General features: G+C 36.6%; 2 protein-coding genes across 2 annotated transcripts; both read left to right on the top strand.

Moving 5' to 3' along the window:
* Window positions 1–2672: 2672 nt before the first annotated feature.
* LOC124436800 (protein male abnormal 3-like) lies at window positions 2673–3979 on the top strand. The gene is made up of 2 exons (XM_046986773.1): window positions 2673–3082; window positions 3267–3979. The coding sequence occupies exons 1-2, from the start codon at window positions 2740–2742 to the stop codon at window positions 3737–3739; spliced, it is 816 nt and encodes a 271-aa protein (XP_046842729.1). The 5' UTR covers window positions 2673–2739; the 3' UTR covers window positions 3740–3979.
* A 102-nt stretch (window positions 3980–4081) lies between these two features.
* On the top strand, window positions 4082–17521 carry LOC124436154 (HEAT repeat-containing protein 6-like). The gene is made up of 20 exons (XM_046986078.1): window positions 4082–4318; window positions 4402–4656; window positions 5130–5245; window positions 5862–5976; window positions 6891–6986; window positions 7194–7564; window positions 7632–7689; window positions 8315–8425; window positions 8635–8711; window positions 9246–9381; window positions 10571–10670; window positions 11456–11557; window positions 11644–11863; window positions 12337–12700; window positions 13478–13656; window positions 14369–14738; window positions 14814–14981; window positions 15450–15575; window positions 15898–15958; window positions 16243–17521. Exons 1-20 carry the CDS (start codon window positions 4163–4165, stop codon window positions 16368–16370), a joined length of 3309 nt encoding a protein of 1102 aa, XP_046842034.1. The 5' UTR covers window positions 4082–4162; the 3' UTR covers window positions 16371–17521.
* Window positions 17522–17688: the final 167 nt, after the last annotated feature.

Here is a 17688-nt window from a genome sequence, read left to right as displayed (position 1 = left end):
TGGGCTTTTGTTGGGACCGAACACATTTCATGAATGCCTACACGAATGTCAGCTTTTCAGGGAGGGAGGGGAGGGTTGAACTTTTTGTATAACTCGATTACTGTGTAAAGCCTAGTAAAGCCAGAGACTTGAAAGTTTGTGTCCCGTGATCTGAAAGTACTCACGCGACAAACTGAGCAAATGAGAACTTCTCTCTCTCACGTGTGGTGTCTCGTTGCTTCTTCGAACTTTAAAAGTATGTATCACAGTTTTCCTTGCATGACGAGTGGGGGTGGGGGGTGGAACTAGTAACTACAGCAATCGGGGCTCATTGTGAACAGGAACAATTAGCGAGCGAATTTAAGGCAACTAAAAAAAAACCAATAGAATTTTTGAAGGCCGTGGAATTCCCCAAATTAATATAACAGCATGTCCATTTTTCCTTTTGGTTAAAAAAAATGATCATCACGTTTTTTGCACGTGTCTCGTGAATGTCCGTGTGAGAGTATTTGTTATGAATATTTTCCAGATGCCTCTATGGATTCTTGGCTTTGTTAGTGCATTTCTTAAATGTTTTAACGACCTCCCCAAAGCAAAAAGCCATGATTTAAACTGGAGAATTGATTGACGAAAATGTTGATTCGTTAAAAGAGAGCTTTAAGTTACCTTTTTTGTGAGGATAACATGACAATCTTTTTTTTCGACGCTTTAAATTTCTACACGCAGTGAACTGATTTAGTTAAATGCTGTTTTTATTATCAAATACTGTTGTCTGCTGTTTACAATGTAATTCATTTCACATCTAAACGTTAAACATCGATGATTTGTATCTTAAATTATTTAACGTCCAGCTATACATAATCCAAACTGGCAGATATCCAAAGTTTCATAGCAATACAAAGAAGTAACGATTTCGTTCATATGTTTTTGTCAAGTGAAAACATCTCTGCTTCCCATAAGAACAAACATGTACCTATAACACGTAAATGGTGTTGATTTCTTTCGACAATTTACACCGATTTGATTTTAAAGGTTATTTTTATGGGCATTGGTTTACAACTCAGTGTAATATCTTAAGAAAGCATCAATAATGTCTGCACACAGCACGATGCCATCTTAAACGTAAAAGTGGTCATTAAATGGAACGCCTTTTCGGCAAGCATGCAAGTAATGCAACAATGTAAATTTAAGTGGCTTGTCTGGCTTCAAAGACACCCTCGAAGAATCAATGTTCATAATAACAAAAGCGTTTTGTATAATTGTTTTCACGAGGCGAATTCACAAGCCTATTCATAATCATTTATTGATTGAAATATTTGCCATTGAAGTTAGTTCGTAACTTCGTATTTTAGTTATATTTCATACATTACAACTGTTGGCAATTTAAGAATTCTTGAATGTTCCATGTGGACTTTAGTGGACTTTATTTGCAACCTTGTTGTCAAAACGCTTTGCTTGCATAAAGGTCAATGTCGCCTGCGTTTGAAACAGTTAGAAATATCATTGCTTTATCATGCTGCTTGTGAAAGCTAGTGTATTTCACTTTTCAGGCTAGTTTTCCAACAAATTTCCTCTTTAAGTAGCTATTAGTAAAAACTGTTGTACACTACAGAAGTGTTACACGGTGAATTGAACTTGATGAAATGGAAACTATTTTTCTGAACTTTACTTTATACGTATAGTATGCTGCCTTTGTCAATGGTAAACGTTTATTTCGAGATTTTCTAGCTAGAACTTTCAAAAACCAAGAATGAAGAGGCGCGTCTACGCAATGGCTCGAGATATAAACAACACTAAAATGTCAAAAAATCTTTTGCTTTCTCAATAATGTCAGTAAGATAACCTGCCACTGATAAAAACAAAATTACAAACACATCAATCTCACACGTCAATCTCTCGCGTGAGGTTTGTCTGACTTGTCTGGCGAGTTTGATTTAAGAATGTTTATAATAAACTCGTTGTGGTCTGCCTATGACAACACAGGCAGGCGTCGTTAAGTCTTGCGTTTAAAATAGCTTTTGCTTTTTTACATTTTTTCTTTCCTAATCGCTCGCTATTTTTGAATAACAACTAAAGCCCACTGTTGTAGGAATTTGACGTCAATCTCTCGCGTGACGTTCGTCTGACGTGTCTGCCGAGTTTGATTTAGTAATTTTAATGATAAACTCGTTGTGGTCTGCCTATGACAACACAAGCAGGCGTCGTTAGGTCTGGCGTTTAAAATAGCATTTGCTTTTTTACATTTTTTCTTTCCTAATCGCTCGCTATTTTTGGATAACAACTAAAGCCCACTGTTGTAGGAATTTTCCATTTTTTAGCAAACATTCGGTTTTTTTATAGAATTAAAAGTCATTATTTCACCTTGATGTTTTTGTGCAACAAAATATGTAACAGAGTTATGACAATTCAATGTCAAGTTCACCTTGACAAACATTCTTATGAGTATATTTTTTTCGGACTTCACAAAGCGTTCGAAAATAAGGCAACAGCACGAAAAATATCACTACTCCTGAATAGTTTTGCTGTTTTGAAATTATTTTCCTCGCAAACATGACAGAAAGGTCATTTTTAGGAATGATTTCACCGGATAACATTGTCAAAAACAAGGTCAAGGTGAACGATAATGATTGGTTGGCGGGTCCGCAATTTGACAATTGGCGGGTAAAACAGACTTTTTGTCGTGAGTCTCGATCACTTGGCCTTCATCTTTATCAAAAAGCGTTGGCAGTCTTTGTTGTTTGGTAAACTTTCATAGTTTTTATGGCACACAAAGAATCTGTCATGAAGGATTCGATTGAGTTCCCGCGAAGTGATGTCAGAACAGCACAGCATTGTGCCCAATGCACGGCTCATGGTAAAATCGCTCCCCTGAAAGGGCACAAGAAAATATGTCCTTACAAAGATTGCACTTGCGTTCCTTGCATGTTGGTGATCACCAAGCGAAGGATAATGGCGCAACAAGTGAGAATGAAACGATTACAGGAGCGAAAACACGGCATACGACGCACCAAGAGGAGACGAGACTCCACACGAAGTCAAACGATTCAGGTGCCGAAAGCAAGAGAAGCCGAAGAACTTCCTTATGATGTTCATGTTGATATGTGTAAGTAGTTAGATTTCGTAAGAGTTTTTCATGATTTGAGACACGTGTGCTTCAATATAGCGACAAAAAGCGTTTTTCTCACGAATAGATTTGTTGTTGTTTTTTAATAAGCAACTTTGGTGACACCTTTTACATTCGGATGTGTTTCTACATTTCTTCATTTTTTTTCGCTTTATTAATGAAGATGAGAAAGATGAACATGATGTGTGCTCAAAAATGCCAACTTTTGACGAGATAAATGGTTGGACAACTGCTTCTGGATCTCCATTTCATGAGGAAAATGCAAAATGCCCAAGTAACAATCATCAATGGTGCCCCATCAGTCCCATGCAGTTTTCACACATCCATCCATTACAACTTCAACCTGTGTCATCTTTTCTCCAGTCGATGTCTCCATCAATCACCATGGCAACAAATTACATGCCATCACCAATGTCCGATAGTGAGATACTGTCTCTGAACCACATCCAAACGCAGCCTGTGTATTACACGCCATCCAGTTATGCCTATGGTCTGCAACAAAGCAACCAGCTTTCTCCGTACTCTAATGAAAATGGCTATTCGCCTTTGGATGTTTTGCCTGGAATTAGGAAAGGCTATCCGTTGTCTATGGATGCGGCCCAAGCATTGCTGACTCTTCATACTGGAGATGAATAGTTTTTACTTACTCTAAAATGTTTCAGTTTTCACAGTTTTGAAATGAATTATGTAATTAATCAATCAACTTATTGATTATTTGTTCAGAGAGACAAGGGGTTTTTGAGACCAACATGTTTTCAAGCAGTTAGCCAGTTATAACTTTTTTATGCAAAGCAAAAGAAGACAGTTTTTTATTTATCAATTCAATGTTGTAATTTTAACTTTCGATGGAAGTGATTAAAAAGTTTGAAGTTTGAATTGTTTTATTGTTTAAGAATTTAGTTGAGGAAGGGGGGTAGACCCTTCACTTTTGAACAATGCATGATTTTGATGGATGGAAACAAATGATTCAACATGGTGGACTCGTGCTTGCAGATCATTAGGCTTTCGTCAGTTTTGTCTTCTTTTTAGCGATGTTTCTTCAAATATTTCACTGCTGCTATGGCTAAATTTGAAAAGAAAGCCGTACGCGATTACCTGTCAAAGTTCTTGGCGTTTAGTCAGCTTTCCAATGAAGAAACTCGAACGAAAATCAACTTCGTTTTGGATCAGCTGAACGCATCCGATAACTTGGAAAAATTAATTTCAAATCCTTCCGTACGTTTAATGGTATTTTAATTATCCTTTTACGAAGCCGTATTTCTCAGTTCGTGCTTGTATTTGTGTGACAACCTTTTCAGGATATATCAGCGTTGGTTATCAAAGGATGCAACATTATCAATGGTGAATTTTCAAACCAGCATTTGTTAGTGAAGTTTTTTCGCATCGTTGGCAGAATATTATCGAAACAAGAGACCGTTCTAGAGGAAAGAACCCTGAACTTATTGGTTGAACGTGTTCTCACTTCCGCAGCAAACTGCTCAACTCTTGATTTGTACGAATATTTGAAGTTACTCAGCTCACTGTTGCATGGAAACGGGGTCAAATGCAGACAGGTTTCTGTATAGTCATGTTGATTAATCCATTAGTAGAAGCCTTGGTACCATAAATGCTTGTTTTAACATTTCTCCCATTTAACTGCAGCACTCGGGATAATGTAGTAAGCTCAGATTTTGAATTTTCCTGCTAAAGTTCCCACACCTGGGAAAGGTTAGTGTGGTGCTTAGTTCGAAGTAATAATGAGTTACTAAGTTTGAGGCTTAATGGACCTGTGGTTGTTGTTCTTTGCAACATAATAGGGACATAACACTATTTTATCATGAATGTCAACAGCTATTGTTAGTTTGTTATTGTTTGGGCAATAAAAATATTTTTGAGAACATATAAGGGATCAAGACCTCTCTTGTTTAGGTGGGAAAATTTCATAAGTACTGCGGTGCTAAAACAAGTATTTTTGGTACATTACATTGAACTTGGGTTAATCCTCTTTCAAATTATTTTCACGAAATATGCATCATTTTTTTTGTAGAATTATGATGCACTTCTCAGCGAGCAAGGATTTCTTTTAAAATGCGCAGAATCAAGAAATTTTGATGTTGAGACAAAAAAGATGGCACTGAACTGCATTAGTAATATCTGTATGAAGTACGTAAGATTATGGATTATAATTCTGCATTGTATAGCTTTTTGCTAGTATCGTGTAGCTTTTCATTGTGTTCAATGTGTTGTACAATTTTCAACGTCCAACTATGAAAAAATGCTGAACTTTGTTCCATCAACTTGAATTATTGTTTGATGTAGTTGACCATAAAATCAAACTGCATCATAGCATGTATATTGCAAACATTTCAACCTGATAAGTGAAGTGAAGGGTTTTGTGCAGTGTTACCATACCTATGTGCAAATCTTAACTGGATTTGTTTGATGAGCATAGACTCACCCCCCTGGCTTTAACTATTTGCAAAGTTCAGAACAGGGAGGGAGGGTTTTTGACTTCATCCGACCATATCTGTTAAAAAAAAATGAAAATATGGTCACTCTGATAGTGTGTCACATAGAAAGACCATTGAGTTATGACTCCTTGTAGGACCAAAATTGTGAGCCACAAAAACCTGAAATTAATATTTTATTTGTCAACATTTACCGTTGATCTTCAACTTATTTAAATTGTTCATTTGCTGCAGTCAACTCCTCCTGGGGGAAAGACTTTTGAGTTACGACACTGCACTGTTTTAAGATTTTTATTCTATCCCAATTTAAGGGATTCAAACGGTTCCTGTATTCCAGAAGAATATGGACTCATTGCGTTGTCAACCGTTCTTCGCATTATGCAGACTCCCCGGAGCAAAGATATGACAAGAGACGACCATTGCAAAGTAGGATTTGCATTTTAATGTTATGTTATTGTGAATGAATCATCGTGCAAACGGAAGATTCGAGTTATTAAAACAACAAAAAATATGGCTGTTGTTTAATGTATGCTTTTATTTTCATTGCCCTTTACGTTTGTTTTGGACCAATAGAAGAAATAAAAGATGGTTACTGTGTTTGCACATGCTTATGCGAACCAAGGAGACATTTGGGAGAACTCTAGAGCAGATCAGTGCAATCTCCAGACCGAAGGTCGAGGGTTCTCAAAAACGTCTCCGAGGTTTGTCTAAGCCTGTGCGAACACGAAAAACATCTTTATATCTTTTATAAAACAGCATTAATAAATTTGAAAAACGTTTTAATTTTCCTCGAAAATTGATTTGACTAATTATACAATATAAACTTATCTGAGTTTGTACAAACTCAAGGGCAGGTTGCGAAGCCTGGATAGTGTTATCCATTTGATAGCAAGTTTTTTAAAGCTTTTATAAAACTTTTTAAAAAGCAAAAAGTGTAAGATTCGAACTGAACAATCGCCGAAATAAAATATTGTTTCGAAGATTACGAAATTTCATTGTCTTAAGAAAAACATAAACCCCTTCTTTACAAGTTTGGAGATTTTTGCTATCCAATGGATAACGCTATCCAGACTTCGTGCTACCGGCCCCAGATGTGTCAATATTGTATAATTACAAATATATCAGCAACTTTACTTTATTAAATGTTGTGTTTGCAAAATGGTGTCATGATTGCGTCGAATGTTATTTTATCAAAATTTTCTGCTTCAAAGAATTTGCATAGAGGGGACACCCTTCGTGCTCGTGTGCTTCTTTGTCTGTAAACTATAATTGGTATACGTATTTAAATGATCGAAAATAAATTAAAAGCGATGTTGAAATGATTATTTTCTCTTATGTAGTTGATTGAAGTTTGTTTAAAAGCGATTCAAGATATTCTTCCTTGCATAAAGACGAAATTAAAACGTCATCTGGGTCAGTTAATCTTCGCAATTAAGGTAGTTGATGCTATTTAAACTGTATTCTTGGTGCATTGGCCTGAAGGCTTGGCACAGTGTATCAGAACAATTCTGCGTGAAGATTTATCGCAGCCAGTCGTGTAGAGAAAGTGTCGTCAACACTTACATTTAACAAGAAATTTGACTCGTCTCCAGTCCCCGTTGCTTTGATCGCTTCCATTTTAAAACTTGATATTTCCATTTCAGAATTTCATGTTTTACGGTTTTCCTGATCATGAAACCTCCTCGGATTTCCTGTCGTCATCTCCTCGGGAATCTTCGTCGGATATTGAATCGGATGATCTTTCCTTACTCCAAGTATCTCTAAATCCTGTGAAAGAAAGAGCTTTTCCCGCTCGTGCAGCTTTGAAGAAAAAAACGCGGCAAAAACGACGACAGAAAAACGCCGACAAAAATGACGCTCTTACAGTGAACATACAAGCCAATGAAACTCTCAGGAATGCTGAGCTGAGCTGGCGACTTGATAATTCTATGAATTCAACTCTGGTCAATCCAGCTGCATCGAGCTCAGAGTCCGACTGCTCCGATGCGGAATACGGCCAAATTCGACGTTTAAGGTACGCAATGACGAAAATATACTAAATTATTGTCTAGTTTTGGTTGCAGTTTTTAACTGTTCTTTAGGTCTTCTTCAGCTCGTGTGAGATGTTTATCTCTGATGTGTTTACAAGCTATTATAAAGGTTAGTACAGTACCGACCTCGAGTAACATGACATGACTCGCGAGTATCGAGTGGCGAGTGGGCGAACGACTCGCGTGTAAATTGCGAGTCACTCGAGAGTGACGTGTTGCGATTGAGCGATTGTTGCGAGAAGTTTGCGAGTGAATAAGTGACTCGCTGTTTGCGAGTGAATAAAATAACTCGCAAAAATTTCTTTCTCCAGTATTTGAAATTGACAAACTTTTCCATTTACTCTCTAAGCGCGTGTCATTTGTTCACTGCTCACTCGCAAAATGTAGCGCTCCAGTTATATATTTAGTTCAATAGTTTCTCTAAATTGCCCATTGAACTAAAATACATGGAACGCTACCTGAAGCAAATAATTGAAGCCAAATCTTACATCAGACACGCGAGATTTTACCCAGACACGCGTGTTTAGTGTTTCGAGATTCTCTCGCGGAGTAAAAATTGATTGACTACAAACGCGTGTCTGGGGTAAAATCACGGCTTCAAAACATTATTGGAATTTTGTATTACAGGAAGCGTTCCATGTATTTTAGTTCAATAAAATTGCCTTAACTGTGGTGAAAACTTGTTTTGCGTTGCTTAAATGGATGTTGCTAATGGCAGAAATCTTTTATTTCAGAATTCAGAGAAAAAAGATCTTTTTGGCTTTTGGTCGTGTTTTTTTCCGGATTCCGACAATTCTCGATCTTGGTCATTATTTACCATCATTCAATGCGATGCCATTACAAAGGTTCGTATCATATCGACATTTTACGACAATTCTCGATCGTGGTCATTATTTACCATCATTCAATGCGATGCCATTACGAAGGTTCGTATCATATCGACGTTTACAAACCTCCTCCTACGGGCTCGGTCTCTACAAAAAGACCTCGCGCTCGGTTATTAATGGCTTATCATAGAACCATTGTTTACCGTTTGTTTCTTTTTTTATTTAAGAATCGTATGGCAGCGATTTCAGTCGTCATGGATCTTCTTGATGGATGTAAACCATTCTTGAGCGCCGCGGATGATAGGTACGTACTTACATCAAGTATCATGATTCATTAACGAAACGACTATCCCGAGTATGAAACGTTGAAAATGTTATAGTTGTTTGTAAACCTCCGGAAATGATTGCTATTGGGGGGAAATCAGTGGGGATAGGATATTTAAATTTATAAAGCGTGATATTTTATGAAAAAAAACCATAGGGCCGGTTGCGCAAAGGTAGAACAGAGCTATCCATTGGATAGAAAATGTTTTTGAACGTTCAAAGACCTCTTAAAAGGAAAAAATATACGATTTGAAGTGAGCAATCACTGAAAGAAAATATTTCATCTGTGATTTAAAAATTTTTTGTCACAAGGATAGCATACAGTGTAAACATCTTTTTTACAAGTTTGAAATTTTAACAACGGATAACGCTATCCAGGCTTTGTACAAACGGCCCCTGATTTGTACTGGTTAGAAGGTGAGCCCCCATATTTTCAAAATATATACACCAATCAAAGCCTTTGTTAGTAATTCAATGGCTATTTCATTTTAATATATTTTCATTCACGTTTCAGTGACTATAAACAGTCGTCATCCCGTCCATTTACATCTTTCTCTTCGCGTCTTGGTTCCATGATACACGAACTTCACAGACTTGTTGATTTCATCACCGTGGAACAATCAGACGCTGTGAGATGTCTGCTTGTCAAGGTACGCTTTTCCTTTCCCAGATGACGTCATGATTTACGTCATGATTTACGTCATGATTATTTACGCAAGTAGAACGCGTATTTTACATATTTACAACCATACACCACAAACTTGCCGCAAATTTTTCCAATTCTAGTTACATGAATATATATATACATATATAAAAATCCCCTGAAGAGCGAGCAATCACGAAAAAGGCTTGTCGGAATGAATCTGTAGTTTTGGTGATTTTTTCAACATCACTACATATATGTATAAGTTTGAAAATTGGTAATCCAGGCATTTAATACATAAAAAATGAAAGTTTCTTCGGATCGTTTAATTATTTTATTTTAAACAAAATATATATATATATAAAAAATGGTTTCTCCGATCGTTTTAAAAATTTTGAACAAAGTATCATCTTAAGGATGACTAACTCTGAAGATGACTATAATGGTACAGTCCCTCAGGGGATCATCAATATATATATATATATAAGTTTGAAAATTTGTAATCCAGGCATTGAATACATAAAGATAAAAGTTTCTCTGATTTTAATTGATTTTATTGAGCTTGACTCGTTGCTTCGAGAATGAGCAGCTCGAAACTTCACATGTTTATTCTGATGAAGTCTCGAAGCAACGATTCAAAAGCTCAATGAAAATCAAAACAAACCAAGAATCTTTATTTATCTTTAATATATATATATATATATACAAAGTGTATTACAATGTGCCCTCCCGGCTATCACCATAGTAAAATGGTGACTCCTGCACTTGGGACATAGGACGTACGGTTACACATTGTATGGATTGTATTGTAGAGTCACCACAGTGCTCAAACCTATAAAGGTGAGCTTTGCATATCGCGAACACGGTGAACGTCTCCGTATGAGACTCTCTACACAATCCGACAGTGCTCAAACTACGCACGCGCAGTGAAAGTTTTGTTTTTTGATTTTCCTAATATATACGTATATATATAAAATTTCTAAGCTATCTTTAACTATAATTTCCCATTCTAATTTCATGATTCCGATTATTGGTACATGATTTCATTTATACGTGGTTACACGATTCCAGTTTTAGTCGTACAATTCCTTTTATAGTTGAATGATTCCTGCTATAATTCTATGACACCAATTATACGTATAGTTACACGATTCCTACAATTTATTCATTTTCGTGTTTGTTTGTTCTTTATCCAGTGTTTGGCTTTGCTCATTCTGAATTCTCCCTATCATAAACTACAAAATGGCATGTTGACAAAAATAGTTACCACAATCCGACCAATTTTGAAGGAAAACGGTAAAGACTGAAGCGTGTTTACTTTGTAAAATTTAGCGCTTGGCTGTCTGGATCTATGGATTCCGGACTCTAAAACTTAGGGTTCTAGCCACAGTATAGAAACAAACAGAAGTCCCACTCTGTAGAAATTTTTTGTGTAGCGCATATCTTATTACGCATGTGATTACCATAGTGGCAGCTAGTCAATTGCTTTTTTCGGCCAGTAGGAGCGCTGAGATGGCTAACCGCAGCTAGTAATCTAATTAAGTATACAGCACCAAGTTGCACAGTGTAGTGAGACTACTGTATGTTTCTATACTGTGGTTCTAGCTCCTAGGGTGTGGATTCTTCAATTCATCGTATTGAATGTTGTTTTATAACGATTCACCAAATCATATGTGTGGTAATTATAACGTTGTTCTGTTGTTGTTCATGGCTACAAGCTTAGACAATAGTTAAGGCCTTACATTGTATAGGATATTTTGTTGTGTCTTAGGGTGATTTTTTCTAAAAGCTTTTGCTGTCAAAGTTTTTCATTGTTCTGCTCGGTGTTACAACGGCAAATGTGCTGCATCACTTTTGTGACTCACAAAACTGACATCACTTTTGACTACTCACTGAACAAGTTGCAAAGCATTGGTTTTAAAATAATTCATCGTAGTTTTAAAATTAATTAACATCGTAGTTTTAAAATTAATTAACATCGTAGTTTTAAAATTAATCAACATCGTAGTTTAAAATTGTTTTCATGCTGGCTCTATTTCAGAGAGTTGAGCTTTAATGGTTCGTTGTACTCTCCTTCCTAGACTTGGCGCAAAAACAATCGTGTTTTGTGTGTCTCAGTGCCGTCCTAACTGTCGACGCTCCACTTGAAGAGGTCATACGAAACATGCAAAAAGATGATGTCGGTCAAATTCGGGTGACACATCAGGAAAACCCACTGTTGACATGCAAATTTTAAACGAAACATGTAAATCGACGTATAATGTTTCAGCAACTTGTAAAAGAGATTCCGAACTTTTGTCGAAACATGTCGAAAGGACACCGCCGTGCTCCGAAAGTTCTTTGCCCTGGCTTTTAGTGGAATGTTTTGTTGTGCTTGAAGACAGTTTTGAAGAGCGTAAGATCGACGATGAAGAGTCAATTATGAGCATTCGTTCTGAGGTTCTGCTCTTGTTGACTGTGTTCGTGCGAAATTATTTCATGTTGCTAAGGTTTGTGTTTATGATATCTTCCATGTCGCGACGCGGCCTTAAGAATTTCAGAATAATCAAACTGACGACATAAGACTGGGGTGTATAAGAACTCAAGTTTCAACATCAGATCACTCCTGATGAAGACACAAGACTGGTGTTTATAAGAACTCAAGTTTCAACATCAGATCACTCCTGATGAAGACATTAGACTGGAGTATATAAGGACTCAAGTTTCAACATCAGATCACTCCTGATGAAGACATTAGACTGGAGTATATAAGGACTCAAGTTTCAACATCAGATCACTCCTGATGAAGACATTAGACTGGAGTATATAAGGACTCAAGTTTTAACATCAGATCACTCCTGATGAAGACCCCCAGAGTATGTAAGAACTCAGATTTTTACTTCAAATCGCACAAATCCTAACCCTTAATAATTTTTCTTTACGTATTTATGTAACTTAGTGCGACCTTTCTATTTACATGCAGATCATTTATTGCCCCTATAACGATGGCAAGTCGGCAATGTATCCAATCATCCAGTTCTACACTCAAGGTTAATGCTATCAAGTTACTACAGGAAGTGGCACGAATTATGTACAAAACATTGACGACAGATGGCGTGGAAACAATGGCGACTGAGATTTTTGAGTTTTGGTCCAATCTTCTTGAAGGAGAGCTTTTAGAAATCTTGCAATCACAAGATCCTTTAGAAAAGAAGGCGAAGTCTGCAGCTTGCGATTGTTTATCTGATATTGGTTCGACGGTACTCGAAGGGATTGCTTTGGATAAGAGAATTTTGATCATTACCATCTTGCTTGGGATTGTCCATGACGATGATGGATATGTAAGGGTACGAATGAAATTGTTTCGAAAATTTATTTCTTTTATGTGTAGTTGGTTTTTTAATTTTGACATCGTTTTTGAGAGTGCGTACGATAGTATCGGTATGTGTGGTGGATGTGTGTATTGAAATGAATATTTTAGTATACATATGTGTATTGAAGTGGATGATTCTGTATAGATATGAGTATAGAAGAGGATAAATATGTATAGATCTATGTGCTGAAGTGGATAATGTAGTATACATATGTGTATTGAAGTGGATGATTCTGTATAGATATGAGTATAGAAGAGGATAAATATGTATAGATCTATGTGCTGAAGTGGATAATGTAGTATACATATGTGTATTGAAGTGGATATGTATAGATATATATGAAGTGGATATGTATAGTATATGGATATGTATTAATTGAAGTGGATGAATAGATATAGTATAGATAAATATGTAGAGATCTATATGATGAAGTGGATAATGTAGTATATATGTGTATTGAAGTGGATAATGCAGTATAGATATGTTTAATTGAAGTGGATAATTTAGTACAGATGTAAATAATGAAGTGGATAATTTATTATTGAGTTGAAGATAATGTATAGATAATTTAGTATAGGTATGAATTATTGAAATTGGTAGTTTGGTGTCGATATAATTATATAAGAGAAGGGATCAGTTTGATCAATGTTCCTTTCTGTTTCATAAAATGTCTTCCTATTTACTCACAAAAAAATTCTGTAATGGCCACACACACGAGTGGATTGTTTCGAAAACCATTCTGTATTTTAGGCGGCGTCAATTCGTTGTCTTGGAGTGTTTGTTTCGTACCCACTGCTACGGGATGATGTGGTTTTTGTTACCGATGCAGCCAGCGTTGCTTTGAACGGCTTGAATGATTCTGTGTTGTTAGTCAGAATGCGAGCAGCATGGGCTCTGGCAAATATCAGCGATGTATTGGTCCTAAATAGGTATGTGAGGGAGGGGAGGGAACGTAGCTTCTTATCTTGTTGTAACTATGGAAACATTGTAGAAGTTTTGGATTTACTAAACAAGATGTATTAAAGAAAGTAGACATTTTTGAAATGCTTAGGCTATTGTTGACTTTAGTCAATTTTTGTATTAGTATGGGTACTAGCCCTTAATAACCGAGCGCGAGGTCTTTACGGAGAAATATCGGACTGAAGTTTTTTTGTACAGACCGAGCCCATAGAATGAGGTATGTACAAAAAGATAGAGGTCCAATATTTCTCAGTAAAGACCCAGAAAGCGAGGTTATTAAAAGGTTTATTATAGAGCATTATTTGACCTGAAAAACGAAGCTTGCTTTCTTTCTCGTCTTTGCTGTTTTGTGCGGGTTGACTTTCACTTTTCTAGTTTTTGTCAGTAAAAAATAAATCGTTTCAAATTGTATCGTTTGGATAGTTAAACTGTTTTCCAAGTGTTTTTCCTTAGAATCACATTCGTAAATTGTTTTTTGTTTCGTTTTTTTTCTCGTTTTGCTGTTTGCATTACGAAGTTTGTTTACATTTGACTGTAAAATTACGCGAGAAAATAATGGACCGGCAAAAATGTTTCCAATCCAATAAAAGCGCGCCATTTTGCCAGAAGTGACGCTTGCCATATAATAATAAGAGATAATCTTTACTTGATGAGTTAGAAAAACTTCTTTCCTTTTTTTAGAAACTCCGAGGACTCGACGTTTGTTTATGGTTTTTCGGAATCGTTGTTTTTTCGTTTGGTTGACGGTTCTTTAAAAGCGAGCGAGGATAGCGAGAAGGTGCGCTGTAACCTCGTGCGCACGTTGGGGAATCTTGGGAGATATTTTACTGTGGAACACATGAAGGAGAAGATCATGAAAGAGGCATTGGAAAAAATGTACACTGTCTTGTCTAAGTGCATCTCGAATTCTCAAATGAAGACACGGTGGAATGCTTGCTATGCCGCTGGTAATTTATACAGTAATATATGTTTACCTAACGGACAGACCGCGGGCTCAATCCAGCTACTGGATTCGCTACTTACCAGTATATCGACGTGCAAAAATTTCAAGGTATGGTCTTGTTGTTATGGTAAACGACTTTCATTTTGCTAATGGCTGCACAACGCCGGTCATTCTCGTTGCCAGGTACGGATTAACGCCGTCAACGCCATAGCTGTACCTAGGTCACGTGATTGCTATGGCAGCGAAGAGCAGTTCCAGAAAGTCTGGTGTTGCCTTCTCGAAAGTCTATCGGCAACTGAAACCATTTCGGATTTCTCAGAATTTCGTTATCGTGATAACTTAAGACATCAGGTAGGTCTTGGCACGGATTTTATGTTACTTTAATGGATCTCAGTCTATAATCTGGTCATCAAAGAAACAATGTCACAAAGAGCACCTTTACTACTACTGTCTTCTTCAAAAGAATTGATACATTTAATTTTGAAATAATCTTTTCCTGAACACATAAACTAGTTTAGCTGATCACGGATAGACTTGTTATACAGGGTGTTTGATAAAACGGAACACACCAATTCACGAATGCATGTTGAATTTGTTTGCTGCTTAAATTAAATCGTATTTTCATGAAACGTAAACCACTTTCATACGTTTACAAAGTCATCTTCTCCCGTGGGAAAGGAATAAGGCCTATTAAACTTGTCTGTATCAAAAATACTGTTTAATATCTTCTGCATAATTCTGTGTGTTCCGGTTTTTTTGAGACGCACTATATATTTTGAAAGCCTTCATCTTCATTCAACATGTTAATCGTTCTTATAGATATGTTTAACTCTTTGTCACATAACAACTTTAATCGAGACGGAAGATATAGAAATGATTGCTAGTACCTTGAAATCACATGAAAAAAACGTCATCAAGCATCTCACAAATCATTATAGAGATCAGGTGGGTGTAGAGCATGACGGTATATGTTGTGGGAATGAAGGATGTCTGGATTTTTTTGAATTTCATTTCAAGAAATGAAACGTCGCTAGGCTGTTTTCAATCTGTAACGCAGGTTGTTTTCAAAGAAGATGTTAAACCTGTAATCCGTAGACCATTTTAGGTTTAGCTTTACAGCTATTTCGTCGTGTGAACTAGCAATAGAATAAGCTTCAGCCTTTAAGATATTGAAATTAACTTAAAAAATAAAATCGTTTTGGCAAAGTCCAGTCGCATTGTTAAAAAGATTATTGCCTGAAAAATTAATCGTTGTCTTTGAATGTAGTTATCAAAGAGTGTAGAAGAAGGTTGTTCCAACGAGGCAACTTCTTGCATCGTACGCACTGGTATGTTTATATTTTATTTTGCCGACTTAAATTGTGTACGATTTAATTGTTTCCGCCTACATTGTTTTGCAAGTGGCTGGAGTGAACTTTCGGTTGAAACATTAAAGGATGTTTTTTTGAAAGGGATCTATTTAGAACTGTTTCGTTCCTGAGAGTTTTAGCTTCTTCAAATATGCTAAAAGGTCAAGAACACTTACTTCCTCAGAACTACCAAGTCCAAGAATAAAAAGAAATGAATATTTTCACCACTACATATCAGTTGTGTTTATTATTTTTCCCTACAGATTGCGCCTTTCTTGTTGCGTACGAACATGCGATGACGTTCGCATCAAGGGCAGCGGTAACAGTTCAAAATGTTTACGCCGAAGCGAAACTCAGTGCAGAAAGACATTTCAGCGGGGATGAGCGATAGCAGGAGTCGAGGTTAGTTCTTGACGATATTATAATCTCTGTGCTGGGGCTAAAAACCTGTAATGCAAAGGGTTACGAGTTTTCAGTCTGTAATCCACAGTAACGGTGTTTAAAATGCGGCAATTTCCAATACACTGTGGTAAAATCGCAATGTTTAAGTTCTCGTTTCTTATTCCCCGACATTTTTTGAATATCGGCCGCTTTTACCTTGATTTTACCTTGATGCAATGCGTGGTTCTTTTCGGTCGATTTCAATTCCAAATTTATTATCAAAGGAAGTTTGTTCGACGGATCTTCTCAGTCTGTATCAGAGTGGAATCAATGATCGTCTAAAGGTTCTTGCCTTTCAGAATTTCCTAAAAATCAATTCTGTATTTGTCAATTACCGACGTTCAGTAAGCTTGCTCGTGAATGATTGAGCGACTTCCAATTTTTCACTCCAAAAACCAGCTCGCCTTTTGTCAAACGGCTATGTAAAGTGGGCTTACTTTTTATCCGCTGACCGCTTAAGGTTTGTGGGCTCACTTCTTTCAAATGTCCCTTCAATTCGCGTACGAGCCGTAGTTGAACTTCGCCATCTTTCGTCGTCAATATCGGCCTGTACAAACACAGATGTTCATTTTTGGACAAAGTTTCTAAAACTTGATCTCCGAGTTTTTTACAACGTTGTTTTCGTAATTCGTCCATCTCTTCTCTGTTTTTTGATATTTTCTCATTGACATTTTGATTGTTTAAACTGCTTGCTCTTGAAACTGGCGGATTTTTATAATCGAAGTTTGCTGGTTTCACGCAGCGTATTTCCCCACTTCGTCTTTTGTCTTCTTCCTTCTCCATTGGCAGTAACTCGCTTCGTGTGACTCTCCTTATTTGTACTTTTGTTACGAAGGGATAGTGTGTTTCACTCTTTGCGTTTTTCAACTCAGGTTTTTCAATTGGTTTCAATCTTTTAGCTGTTGTTACTGCTCTCTTTTGTATAAGTGTTTCACTGGCCATAGTTTTTCTTCGGATTTCTTAAAGAGATAATTTATTATAACATCCCATGATGCATCACATTTCACGAACATTACATACTATTATAAATATTCACGTATTATTATATACATTTGAACATTTTGTGTTGTGAATACATCAAAAGACATTTTCACAATTTAATTATCTTCTAGCTTTGCCACTTGCTGAGTTAATTTTATCAAAGCCACACGAATAGCTACATCCTTGCTGTGAATGTATGAAATTTGTCTCAGGTCATCAAATACACATGAAGCTATAAAAAATTCAGTTTAAACACCTGCTTTGAGAGTTTTGATAGTTTGAAAGCG

Source organism: Xenia sp. Carnegie-2017, unplaced genomic scaffold, assembly GCF_021976095.1.
Source record: "Xenia sp. Carnegie-2017 unplaced genomic scaffold, XeniaSp_v1 HiC_scaffold_16, whole genome shotgun sequence".
Taxonomy (NCBI): Eukaryota; Metazoa; Cnidaria; class Anthozoa; order Malacalcyonacea; family Xeniidae; genus Xenia; species Xenia sp. Carnegie-2017.
The sequence above is the reverse complement of the archived record's forward strand: the minus strand, read 5'-3'. Positions and strand labels throughout refer to the sequence as shown.